The following is a 14,107-nucleotide window of genomic DNA, read 5'->3' as shown; positions in this document are numbered from 1 at the left end:
CATGTTGTCTCTGACAAACTGGACATTGCCACTGGGCCTTGGACTGCCCAACCAAAGGCACTCTCAAGAGCCACCAAACTCTTAGTTAGTCTCTCTATACGGCCTGTTACTATTTGCCAGTAATAATCAGAGCCGATTAGCACAGAAAGTTCAGGTTTATCTTCTCCAGGGAAATCTGCAAGTTGGAGACCTCGCCTTTCCATCTCATTGCGCACATGTTCGCCTGGAACCTTCATCACTGCTGCACAAACCTTTCGTGTCACTACTGCTTCTATTTCAATGCTCTGTCCTGTATCCCACACATTTTCCAAGCATAGCTTCACTGTGTTGCGTTCAACTGGGGTGGGAGCTGAAGAGCCAAATGTATGAAGCATAAGTGTCCCTTGCTTTGTGACAGGTAGCTGCAGTGCTCTGACAACATTCTCGTGTACAAAACTACCTTGACTTCCTCCATCTAATAGGCAACGCACCATCTTCCTGCTGGTAGGTCCAACCGCCCATGCCTTAGCAGTTTGTAGCAGCACAGTGTTTTCACTATTAGGCTTGGTTTCCTCAACTTGGGGGATTACAGAGGAAATAACAGTTTCCATATTGGTAGAGACTGTAGGGGGTGGGGTCTCATTTTTATCACAAAGAGCTATGTGATGCCTGCCGCCACATCTGGCACATGACCCACTCTTAGATCTGCAGAACCTTGCAATGTGTTTCTGTCCTAAACACACAAAGCACCTGCCAAGCTTCTTCAGTTTCTCTTTTCGTGCTGACACCCCATGTTCTGGACAGTTTTCGACCTTGTGTTCAGCGCTATCACAGAAGAAGCAGGTTTGAGTCTTTTGATTAGCAGTATGGAGTGCAGCTGCTGATGTCATGCTTGGTTTCCTTTGCCTTTTGTCAGTGAATCCATATGATTTACTGCATAATCTGGGACCAGGCAGGGTTTCCTTTTCATTATATGATCTCATCATTTGCAAGGCTCTCTCTCTACTCTGAACTTCTTTCTGTAGAAACTCCAGCACCTGATGCACCTTCCACTCATCCTGGTCTCCCCTCTGACGGCTGTACTCAAGAGCCAGTTCCTCTGGCATCATCTGGAGCAGTATTGGGCATAACATGCCTCCATATGTGTCTGACACTACTCCCAGTGACTCCAAGCTTCTAATTTGAACTTCGCATTCATCATACAACTGTCTCATAGCACTCACATCAGAGGATTTCTTTACAGGAGTCAAATTCAGGAGCTTTGACATGTGAGCATTTATTATTAAGTCCTTTCTTCCAAATCTGCCTTTTAGTATTTTAACTGCAGCGTCATAGTTACTGTCTGTCAGAGTTAGCCCTGCTACAGCCTTTGCAGCTGTGCCTGTGAGGTAAGTCTTCATGTATGTAAACTTTTCTCGCTTACAAAGAGCTTCATTACTGTGAATAGCCGTCTCGTATTGGCTCCAAAATTCTTGCCATAAGCTAACATCTCCGTTGAATTTGTCAATTATTAGCTTAGGCAGCCTCACGGTAGCATTACTGTGCTGTGTGGAGTTTGCGTTGTTCTCACTCACTCGCGCCTGTCGGGGTTCCGTACTCACAGTTTCTAACGTCCTCATCACTCGGTTTGCACGTTCGTTCGTACTGATGATGCGGTCGTTATACTCCTCTACGAGTTCCGTCTCCGCCTCCACTTCGTCTAGCGGAGTGTGCTCCTCAATGGCGCGGTTCAGCTCATTTAAACTGTCCCCCTTTGCCATTAGCACAGCCAACATTTCCCGCACTCGTCCGACGTCCGGGTCGTCCTTTAATAATTCACTATCAATCTGGTTCAGTAGTCGTGTAGTAGAACTCCGTATTGTCCGCCGCTTTCTTCTTGTTCTTTCAATACGCTGTTCTCCACCGTCCTGTCGCTCCATACCGCTTCCATCTTCGTCAGCCATGTCTCCTGCTTCCCGGGTTTCGGCACCAAAAATGTTGTATATTCGACTGATTGAAAAACGAAAAGGAGTCGGATGGATTGTTCAGATGAACTTTAGTGAATAAAAAAGGGATGAACGAATCGTACAGAGTTTAGTCATTCAGCTAACAGCTCTTTTCTCGGAAAAAAACCCAACGGTCCTCAGCTCACTTCTTCCTCTAACCCCAAGTTCTTCTTCTACCAGTTCAAAAGCATCATGGGATATAGAGTCCATTCATTTAAGGGTCCACAATAGTCAGTTTTGAACCAGATACTAACTATCAAATGCTAACTAGATTTATGAAACAACTGCAACTAAACTTATATTAAATTATAATATCCCAAATAATAAGTCTTAAGCAAATCCTGCTTAAACCCAAAACAAATTCTCAACAGGGACCGTCAATTTCCAACTAAACACTTCTGTAAATAAATGCCTTGTGACCAACTGATACAAAAAAGTGGTAATTCATGCTATTACACGAGGCACACTATCCTCTATTAAAATGTTAAGTGACAGACTGGCGACCTGTCCAGGTGACCTCGTTAGCTGGAGAGGCAGCAGCACCTCCCGACCCACTAGGGACAAAGGTGTAAGAAAATGGATGGATAAATCATTTTAATATTAAATTATATGTTTTCTTCAGTAGCTTCCAAATTGTGCCCCATTAACTCAAAATCAATGTAAAATTATTCTATTGGACTGCATAGATCATCTTTATTACAGTTTGACCCCTGTTTTGTTTTTTAACTAATTTTATATTTAAAAAATATTTTTAAAAAATGTTCATAAAATGTATTACTTCAGATGATTATCACATTTGTTACCTGTTTAATTACATACAATTCTAGGACAGGATATAGTTCATTACATGTTCACTTCTTACCTGAAATATGTTAAATACAACCAATATTACCTTAAAGTGTGATCAATTTCATGACATTTACTTGTCACCTTTATTGTTTACTCTGAAATGTTTAATTACACATTAAATGTTTAAAGATGGGCTCTTTCATCTGGTTTGATTGTTTACATTAAATGTTTACTGCAAAATTGAATATAACTGTTTACTTTAATCACATAAAATGTTTATTTAAAATATAATCTTTCATTACATATATGTTTATTACTTGAAAAATTTTAAATATCACATTTTTACTTGAAATGTGATTCATTTCATCACCTGTTTACATGCAACTTGAAGAGCTTGAATCAAACGTTTTATGAATTTTTACCACATTAAATTATGAATTAGAGAAAACAGCCACTTCCAACTGAACACATAATTAAATACAAATGGTTCATGTTCCTCTTCAGAGTCTGCAGCCTGGCTGAGCTTCTCCTCTCCTGGTTCCTCCTCAGCCTCTCCAACTCGCTCCTCTTCTACAGCCTCCACTGTGTTTTCATGATTTACCTCTTCTGGGGTAAATCATGAAAACAGTCTCTGTAACTTGTTGATCCATCATGGTTTTGCTGCATCGTCTCTTTAATTGTCGAGCATGTCGGTCCGATGTCGTGGCGTTTACCTCGCTGTGACCCAGATTCAGTCTGGATTGATCTGATCTATTTCATACGCCGGTTTACCTTGAAGAGGAAATAATATCAGAACACATATCGGTACTAATACTGTAAATTTGATAACACCAGTAAAATAGTTTACTTCACAATAATGGAATAACCTTGATGTTCACTGACAAAACTCGGACTATGCTACATAAAAAATATCAGCCTGACCTAAACAAGGTTGGCCCATTTGTTGAACTCAACGTACCTGAACCTGAGTCACCCGGACAAAATCATAGCAAAACATTATGACACAACAGCAACAAAGCAAATTTAGACACTCACCAGAATGGACATGTCTGGAGCAAACTAGTAGATATCTTGGGATGTTGGAGAACGTAATATCAGGACATCTCACCGCTGATACCCGGGACATTCGTCTCCTTTTTGTTAGCTCTGATAGCTTAGCCTCCTCGCGTTGTGAAACGAATGTCCGTTTTCCATCTTTTTACTGTTTCGGTCATGTGATCGGACATTACATCCAATAATGCAGCAAGTTCGAACCATTGCTAAATAATTTTAAGTAACTTGGATTCAAAAATTCAAAATATCTGTGAGACAGTCGTTTTCTCGGTTATGTTTATGGCCATACAAGATGGCGCTCATATCCCTACGCCTTGAGCAGAGACGTCACGTTCCAAAGCTCTATACCACGTGTGTCAAACTCAAGGCCCGTGGGCCAAATCTGGCCCACCGGAGCTTTTTATCTGGCCCTCTAGATTCTACACTTAAACAATACTTAAGAACTCTTAAACACTAAGAGTTCTTAAGTATTATGTTATCAATCAATCAAATCAATGCAGTTTTTATCTGTCTACTGCTAAATTATATCAATCAGTCGCTCCAGTTTCTTGAGAATTATTGTGGAAATTCATGCAAAGTCAACAAATCCTCGCAATTTATTGCACAAATACATATTTTGAGTTTATTTCAGATTTTTCTCAAAAATTGTCAAAAAGTTTTACTTGTGCTAAAGAGCTGCCTCAGCCTTAACTGATGTCAGATTATAGTCCATAATCTATACAGCGAGTAATAAAAAGTCACATTTACTGTCATAAATAAGCGCAGATATTTCCAGATTAGTACCACAAACACTTTAATTTTTACTGCAGGAAAATCACAAAAAGAATCATGAAATCCTGGAGGAACTGGAGAGATGTTCCATAATGTGAAATTTTAAGAATTCATTGATATTTTAACAATTTGTGAACAGGATTTATCAATACATTCTGGTACAACTGGCCCTTTAAGAACATACATGATCTTGATTTGGCTCAAAACAAATATGAGTTTGACACCCCTGCTCTATACTTTAGATTCAGTTTGGTATACAAATGACCAAAAACTTATAGAACTACAAACACATTCCTATGTCTTTCTGTCAGTGACACTCAGTCAAATATGATGCTAGAAAAACAAAATGCATGTCAGTATCAGAACAATCTGGTAGAGGAATACACTTCCTCCATTTTATGAACAATAAACAACCAAACCATTTGATGTTTATCTAACCCTGGAGCCCAACAGAAATGTATTGAACTGATAGAGCCATTTCAGAGGAAGTCAGCCATCAAGAAACATTTTAAACAGAAATCATCCTGTTGCCCCAGAATTTAACAGGGCTATTAAGTCATTAGTGCAATGTATGCCTTTTGATGCCAGTGTTCTCTCCACAACAATAAACAATTTACTGCATTTTCATACACAAGAAAAAAACAATCAGGGTTCGTTCACTTTTCATAAAGTAAAATTCAAGCATTTTCAAACATTTTCAAGGTAAGTTTTCTAAGTTTTCCAGTGCCACACTTTCGAGATAAAAGCAATACCAATGAACTTAAAAAAAACAATGATATCATTGATTATTATTATTAGTAATTTATTTGATTGGTATTTTCCATTCTATCCCACACACATACTATAACAACATTTTATGTTTTCAAATGTTTTTAAGACACACCTTACACACTTGACTGACCTGAGAACAAAACACTACTTTAGCAAAGCAATCCCCCAATTTCAATAACTATCAAATAGTTATAAGCTGATCGTTATTTCAGTCACAGATAAGCCATTGAGCCATTAGGAATAATACATATTGGTTACATTGAACAAATACAAACAAATCTTAAAATAAATGACTTTCCTGCTCAAATTAAATGCTTAAACACAATTACAAAGTCACAGAAAATGTTCTTGATAGGTTTTCTGACATTAGGGAAATGGAAATAACTGGTAATATATCTAAAATAAATCAAGAAAAGTTTCCACATTTAGGCTTTTAATCAAACCATAATTTGGATTTTATTTAAAAAAAAAAAACTGTGCAGTTTGGATATCAAGCACTTTCAAGGACTTTGTACAGAAATCAAGCACTTTCCAAGCCTTGAATGTACCTAAATGAATTTGAAGCATTTTGAAGGATTTCAAGCACCCTGATCAATAAAATACAGTATCAGTATCATTTTCTGAAATTAACATGTTGGTCCAAAACTCATTTAACCCGTTTCAAAACGGAAAACAACCTCTCACCCTCACAGTTAGACACAAGCAAAGATAAGAACACCAACATTCAGTCATCGCAATCATCACAGCCTCGCTCAAATTAAATCCCAAACAGGTCACACATGAACAAAGCCTGTCAATGATGAGATGTATTTCAAACATAATGTCATCATTGACAAAGGAAAATCTCTGACTGCTGTCAGAAAAAGCCACTTACTGTCAAGTAACCGATACTTGGCAGCCCGGTTATGGAAAGCTGCAGATCCTCAGTAGATTGAGTCTTCCCGGAAACGCTCTGCAGCTGTCGGACCCCTCAGTGCAGCATCGCAAGCGGCTCAAGCGGCGGGGAGACCGGAGATCCGCCATTACCGCTTCCCTCAACGGCCGCAGCAGCATCTGTGCCGTTATGCTGCCGACGTTCTGGCTATCTCCGCTACCCAGCAATATGTCCCATCTTGAGGCAACGCTCGCATCGATGTTACCTCACAGGTTGCTTACTCTGCAGATTTCTTCTCAATTACAGTAAGCTTAATTTATGTCATGACTGGCTTTCCTTAAGCTGCTCTGTTATTTCTTGTTTTAAGTTTACATGATAGGCGGCTTGTAAATACATTTATAAATGGCTTTAGTTTGCCGTCTGCTATGTTGTTACTAGGCCTGTCGCGATAAACGATAAATCAATTAATCGTACGGTAAATTAAAACTATCGAAGTCATTTTAATTATCGGCTTTATCGTCTCTTCCGACCTTTTTCTCTTTCAGCTAATGAGACTGAATGAAAAAAGGCTCAACTCCGGTGCTCTCCACTGACCCTCCCTTCCTCATTTCCTTAGTGTAAAGCCCAGTGCACACTACACGATCTTAGAGCTGTTGGCCGATTGTCGGCCCATTTTCAAAACCTGACAGACCACACATTAGCCGACAGAAATCCTAGGTATAAAGGTTCGATCGGGTTCGGTCCTGCCGTGTGGTGTCCAACAATGGGCACAAAATAATGGCTACAAGTCCAGTGAACTAATTTTAAAACCAGGCATTAATCAATGCTTTACTACAATCTACCTGCAGTGCATGTGGCTAGTGTCAGTGTAAAGTCCTGACCGAATGACAATCATTATAAACTATTTACGTCACGTTAACGAAGAACAGCTGAAAAGTTACCAGGTTTATCAACTGCGGTAGCAATTTCGCTCCAACTCCTCCTCTTGTCATTTCTATATTCTTTGCATGTTGAAGAAACATTAATGTTGTTTCCACATATCATCTCCAATGTCCGCTGGACTTCGGGTTGCGCCGTTTCAGCTGTTTGGGATTCCCCTCCGTAATTTACCCTCAGAAAGCAGGGAGGGGAATCCTTGCTTTCTGATTGGTTACCTGTCACATTCAACAGGCTGCGTTAACATCCCAGTCGGGAAAAACCCTGATTTAGATCGGAGCGGCAACGACGATCTACCGTAACACACCACACAATCTTAGAAAGACCAACGATCTAACATTGTCATAAGGGGAAAAATAGGAGCAAAAAATCATGTAGTGTGAATTATTGCATCTGAAGGGCAACATAATATACAGACTTCATAATCTGCCCTCTTTTGGTTGAATGCAGTATTTATTTCCACTTTGGCTTTATGTTGTTTAGTTTTTATCAAGTACATTTTTGTTAATGGAGACTGAGAATCCATTTTGTTTTTGGTTGTTTTATTTATTTTGTTTATCAGCTCCAGTGTTAAATATTCTTTTGAAAATAAAGTGTATCTATCTTTGGCAGGAAATCGTATGCATTATTACGTCATTTCCATTAAATCAGTGTTAAAAGGTCTTCAAACAATATTATCGTTTATTGCAATAATTTTTGAGACAATTAATCGCTCAGCAAAATTTGCTATCGTGACAGGCCTAGTTGTTACCATATTGTATACTATAAACAAGAGAGTCATCGCTCGGCACTGATCACACGAGTCAGGACCAATATCTTGTTTTATCCCTATACTGTAAAATATTTGTTTAATAATGCTTTTTTTTATTAAACCATGCTAAATAGATGTTGATGGCGATATTACATGATTGAAACTGTGCATGTCTATTGTTTAATATTAGTATATGAATATTAGCATATTAAAAAGTATATCCTATCATTTCAGGTGCACAGTGACCCCTGCAGTTCGGTGGAGACATTTTGACTTTGCTTTGATAAAGACTGCCATACAATGTATTAACGTTCAAAAGAGAGTTTGCTTGGATCTGTATTTGTAGATTTTTGCGCCTAATTTAATTTCAATAAAAACTTGTTTCTGTCAGGCTCAGGCACTGATGGACACAGGGACTGAACAGAAAATTACAACCAGGTATTTATTGGGAGGTCGACAAACTCTTAGTCAGACAGGCCAGGGTCAGAACCAGGGAATCAAATCAGGATCAGGCGGCCCCTGATCTTCGGGCCGGGCAAACAGGGGATCCGAGCCCGCGGGTCCAGAGTCCAGATCGAAACGGGTATCCGGTCAGACAGGCCGGGGGGGTCGAAGCCAGGAGGTCCTTATCCAACAGAGAGGGTCAGGGATCAGGGACAGGAGAGGGATCGCTGAGGGAGAGACAGACAGACAGGTTAGATTCTGGGCAGTCAGCTCAAGTCTCAGTAGCAGGTCTGAAGGTGTTACCGCTGAGGGTTTCACAACAATCTGACGCCATGCAGGGAGAGTTCCGTCCTTAAATGGCAGCAGCTGGAGATTAGGAGGATGATGATCAGGTGCGAGTGGTCACTGCACAACAGCAGCTGTGACAGTTTCACCTGTTTGAAACGGTTTCATTCTTACAAACACGTATGTTTAGAAATTGGTAGGATATTACAACGTTAAGACATGAACTGCAATACCTTTGTATTTTAAAAAAAAGGTAGTATATTCTGATTAATAATTTAGTGCATCACCATATACAAAGATACAATTTTCTAATCAGGGAATTTCATAGATAAACGTGCGACCTACCAATGTGAAACAGGTAGGATATCCTGATGGCACTGAAGGGTTTTGGTGCATCGACTTGTGCTCTCTCTGTATTTTATAAAGATTTTCAAATGAAGGAATCTGGTGTTGCAAACTGTGCGTGTATTTGCCAGGTTGGATATCACCAAGTGTAGTTTATGAAGGTAAGATAGGTCAGTAAACTAAGGGTTCACATTTAACTTAAGGTTTGGTTGTTTTGCTTAATTTTAAAGGAATGTGTGAGTTGATCATGATGTGTATTGCAGGGAAATTAACTGAAAGTTATCGTATGTGTATTAGAGGATATGTTGGATTTGAGGATGAGCTTTTGAAAAAAGTTAACATTTATTGGTCTTTATTGCTACACAAGCAAATCTAGAAGGCTCTTACCTAGTACAGAAGGCAAAGATGGGCAACATAGCAATGTTCCAGTTGTTTCTAATCTGGTGAGGTTTCAATTGTGATTTAAATGAACTCAGTGTGTCAGCAGTTTTACAGTTTTCTTGAAGTTTGTTTCAGATTCGAGGAGAGTAAAACTGAATGAAACAGAAATACTTCTGAAACGGTTTATAAAAATATTCCTCTACGATGTTCTGGAGTTCACAGCTAAGATGGGTGCTTCACATGAAACTTGTATCATCCGATTGTTGAAGTTGATGTAAGATGAAATGATGTCGCATTCTTCAGGTTTTGCAAGATGTTTGCAATTAGAAAGACACTCTTAGCATGTTTATTCATATACATTTATTTATTTAGATAATGTTTAAAGTACAGGACAAAGTACAGGAAGAAAAGAATTACATCTGGAAGGATAAAAACCAATGCAATTAATTGTATCATGATTTAGCACTTTATATGAATGTTCTTTTTAATTTTCCCCTAATTTCCATTAACTAGTTATGTAAAGATTTAAATGATTCTTCTTAGATAGATTAGTTTCATGATGCTAATAAAGACATCGAAAAGGTGAGATGAAGTATTTTTTGTACATGTGAGTAAATAATAGAGCTAATAGTGATAATAACTGTAGGCTGTATGAAAGCATTGCCTGAGTTATTGCAGCAGTGCAATAATTAGGCTGGTTGTAGGATTATTTGTAGAGCAGCTGTGAGCAGAGCAGTCAGGAGAACAGAGACTGGTGATTTTGTGAACTCCAGGACACCACTGGTGGTTGCAGCTGTAAATCAAACAAACAGTCCATTTACAACATTTCTGATTTAAACTCTGCTGCTGAATATTTAGAAAGGAGTTAATGTAAGTAAAGTATGCTCACATTGGGATGATATTGCTGTACTGGCCGGGGTTGTACTTGAACTGTTTGTGTTTCCTAAAACAAAGAATTAAGTTTGTTAGACAGTGGCACCCCCTAGTGGCTGTAAACAGTAAAACTACAACAGAAGACCTTTGGCACCACACCATGAACACGTTACTGCAGACACTTAAATGAAACAAGATGGTTCATTAGAATTGTTATTTAATCACATAAGATCCGTAAGATGTCTAATTTATCTTTTAGCTCACAAAGCTCCAACAGTTACAAATGAAAACTGTTCAGTACAGAAAACACACTGCTGATGGCCAAATATTTTTTCATTTTAGGCAGTAGTTCATCTGAATTTCAGATGTAAACACACCGTCACCCGCACTGTTGTTGATTCCAACCTGGACCATTTTTAAAGAGAAAGGTGATAGTTTTACCTTGTGGCTCAGTGCTGTTTGTAGCGGTTGGTACTGTTGGGTCTGCCCTAGTGGTGATTAGATTCAAATCCAGTTTGTCCAGGTCAGACTGTAGCTGTAGGTTCACCCAGGTCTGAACCACAGTATCATTCTCAAACAGCTTGAGATCTCGTAGGTTTTCACCCATCAGACCTTGGACGTTGGCCACAGTCAGATTCTGTGTTGGAAAAAAACAAACACAGGAAGATTTCTTTGAAGATCTTTAATTTTCAGGAACACGCAGTTACTGTAAGTAAATGCACTAGGTTGAGATTTGTTTTGTAGCTTTGGCCACTAAGCTGACTTTCCATCCACAGAAACTTCTCACACAATTTTCTGGTATCGTTTGTTTCACATGTAAACTTACAGTTATCACATTGATATCCAGACTCCTGAAAGTGTTGACATCCATGCTGATGTTCTGTCTTGATAACGCTGCAATATCTGCTTGAGGTGCTCCACCTACCGACCAGAAATAGGAAGGTTACCTTCTGAAGGGTCCTTAGTTGTACAGTTAGGCAGTTACCAGGCATGCTCACCTAGATAGCCTTTAACCAGGTTAAAAAGGTTAATCGGATTATCACGATGGACGCTGAAGGAGGTGTTGCTGATCTCGTAGAGGACTCTCTTCTGCTCAGTTGAACATGATGCCACATCTAGATGCTTGGTATTTCTGACAACAGATACAGAGGCATTCAGTTTTACTTTAACGACCACAGTGGATATGTTGGTTATATCCACGCTGACACCAACCTGATACTGTCTGCTGTGATGGTCTGTAACGTGCTGGTGTCCAGTGAGCACAGGTTGGAGTCAATAATGTTCAGTTCACTGCTGCCCAGTGAATTTCCAGAGGTATTCAGGTACTTGGTGATGATTGCTTTGCTCTAAATGTATCATGAAGAAAAACTCAAGTTACCAAATTCCAGTCAAATGAAAGTTTTGCTAATGTCTACGGTCTGCTGTACCTGTGCCGTCTCCCATGTTCCATCTTCAGGTTTCATCAGAGCTGCCAAGGTATCCAGTTCAGTGATGTTCCACTTAGAGATGTCATCAAGTGTTGCTGAGCGAGAGACTGAAGCAAGCATCTGTACTTCCTGATCAGGAACTCCAGATGGGAATGCCTGGAGAGACAGATTGAGACAAACTGTGTTGAACAAACACCAAAATCTGACATTACATGCGTTATCATCGTCTTTGAAAATGAAGTACATCAAATTCTGCTTTTAAACTTATTTGTGATGAGTGAGAGTTTGCACTTATTTTTGAAAATGTACAAATCAGTTTGAGCTCAGTCCAGTCGTTGGCAACCGCTTTTAGTTAGCAACCCTCTTTATCAGGGTCCGCCACCCGGTGGATCTGGCAGGCACACACAGGCAAACTCACACATGCACATGAATATGTACATATCTGGCACATTTAAAAGCTTCCGGAGAAACCAACAACTACACTAAACTCTGGGAAAGTGTTTTTACTGTAAGAGGAGGAGGTTGGATTAAAAGCAGCTGTGAAAACCATAAAAAAGCACTTGGATTTTACCACCAAAACACTTTGATTCTCTTTAAAAAGTAACAGATATTCCCATGTCACCTGGTTGAGTTTATTGAGGATGATGCTTTTATAACCATCATCATCCACTTTCTGGCAGATGGAGTAGAGGTTGTCTTTCAGAATGGGAACGTCCAGGCAGAGTTGAAACTGCAGCTGATTGTAGCCAAAGGGGAAGGAAGGGTCACTGACGGTCACCTGGGTGATGTTCCCCTCACTGCATCCTTTTAAAAGTTTGAGAAATCGAGTTGGGATTGGTTTGCAACTAATTTATTCCACTTAAATAACTCAACCTTTAGTCATTTAGGAAATCTTGCAGCTTTGGCTTCAGTAGCTGCTTTTAAAAAGGTTTACCTGCTTCTCGTTTTGCTGCTGTAAGGGTGAGCTGTGAAAACAGGTTCTTGAGCTTCCACTTCTGTGTTTTTTGTATCCTTAGGTCAGGCATGAAACCCTTAAGGAATCTTTTCTGTGTTGCCTGACAAGGTAGAGATAATATGACAGTTAGTTCTTTCATGCAAAGACAAATGAGTTGTTGTTAGGTGACTTAATGTCGCATCTTAACGTCATCAGACTTACAGCTGTGAAATGTGTCCAGATGTTTCTTGTTAAATACAAAGGAAGTGTTCCCAGCCCCTCTAGTGTCTGTTGGTCCCAGCTGTTTACAGCTCTGAAAAAAGGTTTGTGCAAATATGACACATCTAACAAATATTTAAATATACATAAGTCATCATTCAGACAACAAGCAAGTGATCAATTGTTGCCTGGTATGTTGCTGTGAAATCCATCGAAGTCTATCTGATTATTTTAGAAGATAATCTAACATCCAAGTATGTTAGATGCGAATAAAGAGCCCACTTTATCTCGATTTATATTAAAATGCAGGACAACAGAAGCTGAGTGATTTTTCCCTGCAGACTAAATGACTGGATTCATTTCTTTAGTACCCGTATTGTGTTTTCCCAGACAGCAGCAGTGTTTCCATAGCAGCCACCTGGCTGGCAGAGAGGTCTTTGCAGGCTTTGAGGTTTTCCAGGATGAGAGGATCTGAATTCTCAATGTCGGATCTATCCAGAGTGCAGACCATGTTCCCCAGGACCTCCACATTGTCTCTGCTCAGGCTGTCGCCACTGATCCCCTGAAACAGTGAAAAACGTTCAAATCAGTGAATACGTTCCATTACTCTGCTGTAGAAGAATAATTTGAGGCACATGTTTAATGTGTGCTTTGATGCATGCTGCAGATAGGCTCTTTGTCTATTGATTCTCTTTTTTATTGGCTCTCACCAAGCAGTCTCTAGCTTCCCTGAACTTCTGTGGGCCCTTGTTCAAGATGCTGGAGGCCACAGAAAAGTCTGCGGCACCCAGGGCAGAAAAGTAGGACCTGCAGTTTGCTTTCTGGACATTTTTGGAGCTGTTGGTGGGGATTGTTGTAAAAAAGATATTAGTGATCACATAACTTTCAAACAACTGGCACAATAGTTACAATAATTAGGTGGAGAGAGACTCACTCCAAGTAGAGAAGCATGTCTGGAGGATAATCTGTGAAGTTCTGAGAGAGGTCGTCACGGATCAGGTTGTACATGCAGGTCAGCTGGAGGTCACAGTGTGAGAACAAGGATGGAAAACTGGTTCTTATAACTGCAGCTCATGTTTTATTTCAAATCTCGCCACTCGAATTGTAAACAGAAACTATATAAATCATAATGTAGGCAACAGAACTTACTTGAGGTTCCTCCAGGTCCACCTTGGCTCTGCCTTTCCTCGGTCGACAGGCACGAATCATCTGCTTGATTTTGGCTTTAGACATTTTCTGAACCGATGAACAACTGAAGCCTTGCAGCACAGACGGCGAAAGCCTGCAGAG

At 39.7% G+C, this 14,107-nt stretch overlaps 1 protein-coding gene across 2 annotated transcripts in view; it reads right to left on the bottom strand.

Moving 5' to 3' along the window:
* Positions 1–9,705: 9,705 nt before the first annotated feature.
* LOC114134358 (uncharacterized) overlaps positions 9,706–14,107 on the bottom strand; it is an 82,676-nt gene continuing 78,274 nt past the window's right edge. For both annotated transcript variants that reach the window (XM_028000910.1, XM_028000911.1), the window contains 14 exons: positions 13,967–14,099; positions 13,752–13,834; positions 13,528–13,654; positions 13,189–13,379; positions 12,821–12,911; positions 12,599–12,719; positions 12,287–12,468; positions 11,665–11,820; positions 11,450–11,583; positions 11,236–11,369; positions 11,064–11,158; positions 10,679–10,874; positions 10,254–10,307; positions 9,706–10,157 (listed from right to left, as the gene is read on the bottom strand). In XM_028000910.1, coding sequence (XP_027856711.1) covers positions 10,054–10,157; positions 10,254–10,307; positions 10,679–10,874; positions 11,064–11,158; positions 11,236–11,369; positions 11,450–11,583; positions 11,665–11,820; positions 12,287–12,468; positions 12,599–12,719; positions 12,821–12,911; positions 13,189–13,379; positions 13,528–13,654; positions 13,752–13,834; positions 13,967–14,099 — 1,801 coding nt within the window. In that variant the 3' untranslated portion in view covers positions 9,706–10,053. The remainder of the gene's footprint in view (positions 10,158–10,253; positions 10,308–10,678; positions 10,875–11,063; positions 11,159–11,235; positions 11,370–11,449; positions 11,584–11,664; positions 11,821–12,286; positions 12,469–12,598; positions 12,720–12,820; positions 12,912–13,188; positions 13,380–13,527; positions 13,655–13,751; positions 13,835–13,966; positions 14,100–14,107) is intronic.

This window comes from Xiphophorus couchianus, chromosome 19, assembly GCF_001444195.1.
Source record: "Xiphophorus couchianus chromosome 19, X_couchianus-1.0, whole genome shotgun sequence".
In the NCBI taxonomy this organism is placed as follows: Eukaryota; Metazoa; Chordata; class Actinopteri; order Cyprinodontiformes; family Poeciliidae; genus Xiphophorus; species Xiphophorus couchianus.
Note: the sequence above shows the minus strand (reverse complement) of the source record. Positions and strands in the feature narration are given on the sequence as shown.